Source organism: Oncorhynchus nerka, linkage group LG14, assembly GCF_034236695.1.
Source record: "Oncorhynchus nerka isolate Pitt River linkage group LG14, Oner_Uvic_2.0, whole genome shotgun sequence".
NCBI lineage: Eukaryota > Metazoa > Chordata > Actinopteri > Salmoniformes > Salmonidae > Oncorhynchus > Oncorhynchus nerka.
The window spans coordinates 98238275-98244655 of NC_088409.1; the positions used below are offsets into that span (position 1 = coordinate 98238275).

General features: G+C 44.2%; 1 protein-coding gene across 1 annotated transcript; it reads left to right on the forward strand.

The window, feature by feature from the left end:
* Positions 1 to 1198: 1198 nt before the first annotated feature.
* LOC115121410 (claudin-8-like) lies at positions 1199 to 3793 on the forward strand. Its single transcript, XM_029650498.2, has 2 exons — positions 1199 to 1869; positions 2210 to 3793. The coding sequence occupies exons 1-2, from the start codon at positions 1636 to 1638 to the stop codon at positions 3146 to 3148; spliced, it is 1173 nt and encodes a 390-aa protein (XP_029506358.1). The 5' UTR covers positions 1199 to 1635; the 3' UTR covers positions 3149 to 3793.
* Positions 3794 to 6381: the final 2588 nt, after the last annotated feature.

The window sequence follows — 6381 nt, forward strand, 5'->3', positions numbered from 1 at the left end:
TCCCTATGGTGGTGAGAGATGGAAGCTCCCTATGGTGGTGAGAGATGGAAGCTCCCTATTGTGGTGAGATGGAAGCTCCCTATGGTGGTGAGCGATGGAAGCTCCCTATGGTGGTGAGCGATGGAAGCTCCCTATGGTGGTGAGAGATGGAAGCTCCCTGTGGTGGTGAGAGATGGAAGCTCCCTATGGTGGTGAGATGGAAGCTCCCTATGGTAGTGAGAGATGGAAGCTCCTAAATGGTGGTGAGAGATGGAAGCTCCCTGTGGTGGTGAGATGGAAGCTCCCTGTGGTGAGAGATGGAAGCTCCCTATGGTGGTGAGAGATGGAAGCTCCCTATTGTGGTGAGATGGAAGCTCCCTATGGTGGTGAGTGATGGAAGCTCCCTATGGTGGTGAGAGATGGAAGGTCCCTATGGTGATGAGAGATGGAAGCTCCCTGTGGTGGTGAGATGGAAGCTCCCTATGGTGGTGAGAGATGGAAGCTCAAGCTTGACTAAATATTTTGTTAAATAATTTAGGACTTGTTAAATCAAACTGTTTGGTTGTCTTACATTAAATGTTGTGTGTAACCTTTATTTTGTATTTATTTTTCTCTAAATCAGACAATGGTAACACAGCTATCTACTGTGTTAAGCTCCAATGGTAACACAGCTATCTACTGTGTTAAGCTCCAATGGTAACACAGCTATCTACTGTGTTAATCTCCAATGGTAACACAGCTATCTACTGTGTTAATCTCCAATGGTAACACAGCTATCTACTGTGTTAAACTCCAATGGTAACACAGCTATCTACTGTGTTAATCTCCAATGGTAACACAGCTATCTACTGTGTTAATCTCCAATGGTAACACAGCTATCTACTGTGTTAATCTCCAATGGTAACACAGCTATCTACTGTGTTAATCTCCAATGGTAACACAGCTATCTACTGTGTTAATCTCCAATGGTAACACAGCTATCTACTGTGTTAAGCTCCAATGGTAACACAGCTATCTACTGTGTTAAGCTCCAATGGTATAATGTGTAATTGAGTGGATGTGTTGGCTATGAAAACATCAAAAAGTGGGTGAACCAATGAACTACTGTACAAGACAATGCCCGCACACAGACAGTCCTCACAGGTCCTCCTTTGTACCCTGATCCTATAAGCCAACCAGGTGAGAGCAGAGTTTCTCTCCCATAACAGACAGTAGTTACCCAACACCTAGCGCTATTGTCTGTCTCATACTTCACCATCAAAGCTGAGAAAAGGAAAGGTCACCTCTCTGCCTCGGATACTACTCCAACCGTACAGGATTTTCATTTGTTTTGGGACATTGTATGGGGACATGGACTCATCTCCAACTTAGACCATTTCTGAGGTCTGAAAACATCAGAGAAAAGTACATTTGGTAGTCAACTGTCACTAAGGTTTCTTTGTCAGGAGGACTCTGAGATTTGGGAATCAACTATCACTAAGGTTTCTTTGTCAGGAGGACTCTGAGATTTGGGAGTCAACTATCACTAAGCTTTCTTTGTCAGGAGGACTCTGAGATTTGGGAAACAACTATCACTAAGGTTTCTTTGTCAGGAGGACTCTGAGAGTTCGTTTGGACCCTGCTTGTTTCTCTGGACCCTTAACAACGGACGACGTGATGTTCCAGGGCGTGTCTGAGATCGCGGCGCTGTGCGCGGGACTGGTGGGTCTGATCGGAGCAGCCGCCGTCACCGGGATGCCCATGTGGAAGGTTACGGCCTTCATCGGAGAGAACATCATCGTCATGGAGACGCGCTGGGAGGGCCTGTGGATGAACTGCTATAGACAGGCCAACATCAGGATGCAGTGTAAAGTGTACGACTCTCTGCTGTATCTCCCCGCAGACCTGCAGGTATGATTACTTTATGGGTGTGTCCCAAATTGCACCCTTTTCCTTATGTAGTGCCTGTGGCACCCTATGGGCCCCGGCCAAAAGTAGTGCAGGGAATAGGGTGCCATTTGGGACGAACAATATGAAATCATGTCAATCATGAACAAATTTTAAAACCTATTTAGGTCAACTTTACTTTGTGTATTGTAGCGAATATGGGCAGTAGCTCCTACCGGGTCTCGAACCCGGGTTCAGCGACTTCCAACCATAGCCCGTTCCACCAAGCGATCAGAACGTCTTGAAGAGGTAGCTAGATAATGGGTTGATGTGCTACAGTATGTATTGGTCTTCTCTTCCACAGGCTGCCAGGGGCTTGATGTGCTGCTCTCTGGCTCTCTCAGGGATGGGTCTACTGGGGGCTCTGGCAGGGATGCGTTGTACCTCCTGCATCCAGGACAACGACCGCGTTAAGAGCCTCATCCTCATGGTGGCTGGAGGCATGCAGTTACTGGCCTCTATCTGTGTGTTCATCCCAGTCTCCTGGACGGCTCACGCCATAATCCGTGACTTCTATAACCCTTTGCTGATCGACGCCCAGCGCAGGGAGTTGGGAGAGGCTCTCTACATCGGTTGGGTGACCGGAGCCTTCCTCCTGACCTCTGGGCTTCTCTTCCTCTGTCGCCGCGTCCACTCGAACAAAGCCTCGTTCGATATCTATCACCCAGCCAACAGGATCAACAAACCCACTCTGATGCACTACCATCCCATCTCCAGCATTCTTAGCGTGAGGGCTCACCGCCAGCCCGGTCTGAACCACCAACAAAGTCACAGCTTCGATGCATACCAACACCACCAAGCTCCGATTCTTCATAACAACGTTCCTTATGGACAACAAGGGGTCGTCATGAACCCTCCTGCTGCTGTGTATGACTCCAGCTCGGTGGAGAACGTTGGGCCGTTGGTCTATCACCGTGGCAACGTACGTCACGTTGACGGACACCATCCCTCCACCTCTAACAGCTCCAACTATGTCAGCAGCCTGTCCACTCTTGGTGACTCCCTATACATCAGCCAACAGACTCCGTACTCCTACAACCACCTGACCGCTCCGTATACCACATATACCGGTAGTCAACAGACAAATCCGTACTCCTACAGTCATCCGGGAAACCTGTCCGTTTCACACAACTCCAGTTTTCAAGCCGTACCTCAGAATCCTGTTTTTATCGGGTATAAGGGCTCCAGAGTTCAACCATCGCAGTCTCACCACAGTGGAAGCAGTGTTGGTGTGTACATCTGAATAGACTGCAAAGAGACCAGTCATCGTCTGATACTCACTGTACCTTAACAAATGTATCTCCTGTATATGGTTATTAGAATCACATAGTATATTTTTTAAAATTTTATTTAAAGTTAAATGTCTGTTTTGGTATTCTGGTAAAACTGTAATGTGTTCAGTGTTTGGGACAGTTATAGCTGTGTAGAGTGTTCAGTGTTTGGGACAGTTATAGCTGTGTAGAGTGTTCAGTGTTTGGGACAGTTATAGCTGTGTAGAGTGTTCAGTGTTTGGGACAGTTATAGCTGTGTAGAGTGTTCAGTGTTTGGGACAGTTATAGCTGTGTAGAGTGCTCAGTGTTTGGGATGTATAAACATACATTTAAAAGTGAACAAATCTGAGTCAAAGTGTCATTTCCTTACTGTGGAATTGCCCTTGACATTTTAGCTACATAAACTGTATTTTTTCTCTGGTCAGACCAAGAATACATTGAACTCTTTAGGTTGTATTAGTCAGGAAATGGATTACGTCTAAGGCACATGATTGGGAGTCCCCATAGGGCGGCGTACAATTGGCCCAGCGTCGTCCGGGTTTGCCCGATGTAGGCTGTCATTATAAAAATACAAATAAATGTTCTTAACTGACTTGCCTAGTTAAAACATACCGTTCTCCATTAGTAATGATACATTGCATTGCAGTGGGGACATGCCCATTCTGTTCTGTCAACAATTTTTCTATTGTTTTCTTGTCCATGTTTCATCCTTTCTCAGTCGATAAACCCGAGGACGAACAGATAGCTTGTCTCCAGAGTGTTGATGAGTCCCAGTTTCATCCTTTCTCAGTCGATAAACCCGAGGACGAACAGATAGCTTGTCTCCAGAGCGTTGATGAGTCCCAGGTTCATCCTTTCTCAGTCGATAAACCCGAGGACGAACAGATAGCTTGTCTCCAGAGCGTTGATGAGTCCCAGTTTCATCCTTTCTCAGTCGATAAACCCAGGGACGAACAGATAGCTTGTCTCCAGAGCGTTGATGAGTCCCAGGTTCATCCTTCCTCAGTCGATAAACCCGAGGACGAACAGATAGCTTGTCTCCAGAGCGTTGATGAGTCCCAGTTTCATCCTTTCTCAGTCGATAAACCCAGGGACGAACAGATAGCTTGTCTCCAGAGCGTTGATGAGTCCCAGGTTCATCCTTTCTCAGTCGATAAACCCAGGGACGAACAGATAGCTTGTCTCCAGAGCGTTGATGATGGCCAGCCGTTTAGTCTGCCTGTTGAATTAGGCACAGATCAGTCTAAAAGGGGACAGAACAGTTGTTTTTGTAAATAGATACTGTAGATAGATACTGTCAACTGTTGTTAATGTAAACAGAGGTGACATTTAGTCCGCGTCCCAAATCACACCCTATTCCCTATATAGGGATCTATGTAGGGAATAGGGTGCCATTTGAGACCCTTGCGATTCTGACTGCTTGTCTGGTTTCCCATTTGGAGTGAACATGGCTCTTTGTTCCAAATGGAACCCTTTTTCCTACATAGTGCACTACTTTTGACGGGCTCAGGTCAAACGTAGTGCACCATGTAGGGAATAGGGTGCCACGTGGGACGGAACACTGGGTTTTGTTTGACCCAAAACACACAGACCCCTATAGACCTGCCCTGAGAGAAAACGCAGCATGTCAGCAACACTATGTATGTCACATACCTACAGTGGTGTAAAGTACTTAATAAGTTAAACTACTTTAAAAGTACTACTTAAGTCGTTTTTTTTTGGGGGGGGGGGGATCTGTACTTTACTATTTATATTTTTGACTATTTATATATTTTAACATCTTTTTCTTTTACTTTTACTCTGTTACATTCCTAAAGAAAATAGTGGACTTTTTACTGCATACGTTTTCCCTGACGTCTAAAACTACTCGTTACGAGCAGGACAGATATATAACGCTTTGTCATCCCTACTGCCTCTGATCTGGTCGGACTCACGAAACACCAAATACTGTGTTTGGGAAAGGATGTCTGAGGGTTGGAATGTGCCCCTGTCTGTCCGTAATTCAAAATAATATGGACATCGTGCCGTCTAGGTTTACTCAATATCATGAATTTGATGTGTAAGATGTACTTTTACTGTGTACTTTTACTGTGTACTTTTACTCAAGTATGACGTTTGAATACTTTTTCTACCACTGTACTTTTTTTTCCGACCAAGTATATTTTAAAACCAGATATTTTTAGACTTTTCCTCAAGTGGTATTTTACTGGGAAACTTTTCCTCAAGTGGTATTTTACTGGGAAACTTTTCCTCAAGTGGTATTTTACTGGGAAACTTTCACTCAAGTGGTATTTTACTGGGAAACTTTTCCTCAAGTGGTATTTTACTGGGAAACTTTTCCTCAAGTGGTATTTTACTGGGAAACTTTCACTCAAGTGGTATTTTACTGGGAAACTCAATCAAGTGGTATTTTACTGGGAAACTTTCACTCAAGTGGTATTTTACTGGGAAGTTTTTACTCAAGTGGTATTTTACTGGGAAACTTTTACTCAAGTGGTATTTTACTGGGAAGTTTTTACTCAAGTGGTATTTTACTGGGAAACTTTCACTCAAGTGGTATTTTACTGGGAAACTCAATCAAGTGGTATTTTACTGGGAAACTTTCACTCAAGTGGTATTTTACTGGGAAGTTTTTACTCAAGTGGTATTTTACTGGGAAACTTTTACTCAAGTGGTATTTTACTGGGAAACTTTCACTCAAGTGGTATTTTACTGGGAAGTTTTTACTCAAGTGGTATTTTACTGGGAAACTTTTACTCAAGTCATTTTCTGTTTAGGTATCTTTACTTTAATGCAAGTATGACAAATTAACTACTTTTCCCACAACTGCCTACCTAAGACCATGGTGTGGACCAGAGTTGTTATGATGAGATGAGAGATACCACTAACTGTACAATACACAGTCCGTCTCCTTTATGAGTTGAGAGATACCACTAACTGTACAATACACAGTCCGTCTCCTTTATGAGATGAGAGATACCACTAACTGTACAATACACTGTTATTGACAGTGTAGAGACAGACAGTGTAATGTTAGTGACAGTGTAGAGACAGACAGGGTAATGTTAGTGACAGTGTAGAGACAGACAGGGTAATGTTAGTGACAGTGTAGAGACAGACAGGGTAATGTTAGTGACAGTGTAATGTTAGTGACAGTGTAGAGACATGGTAATGCTAGTGGCAGGGTAGAGACAGTGTAATGTTA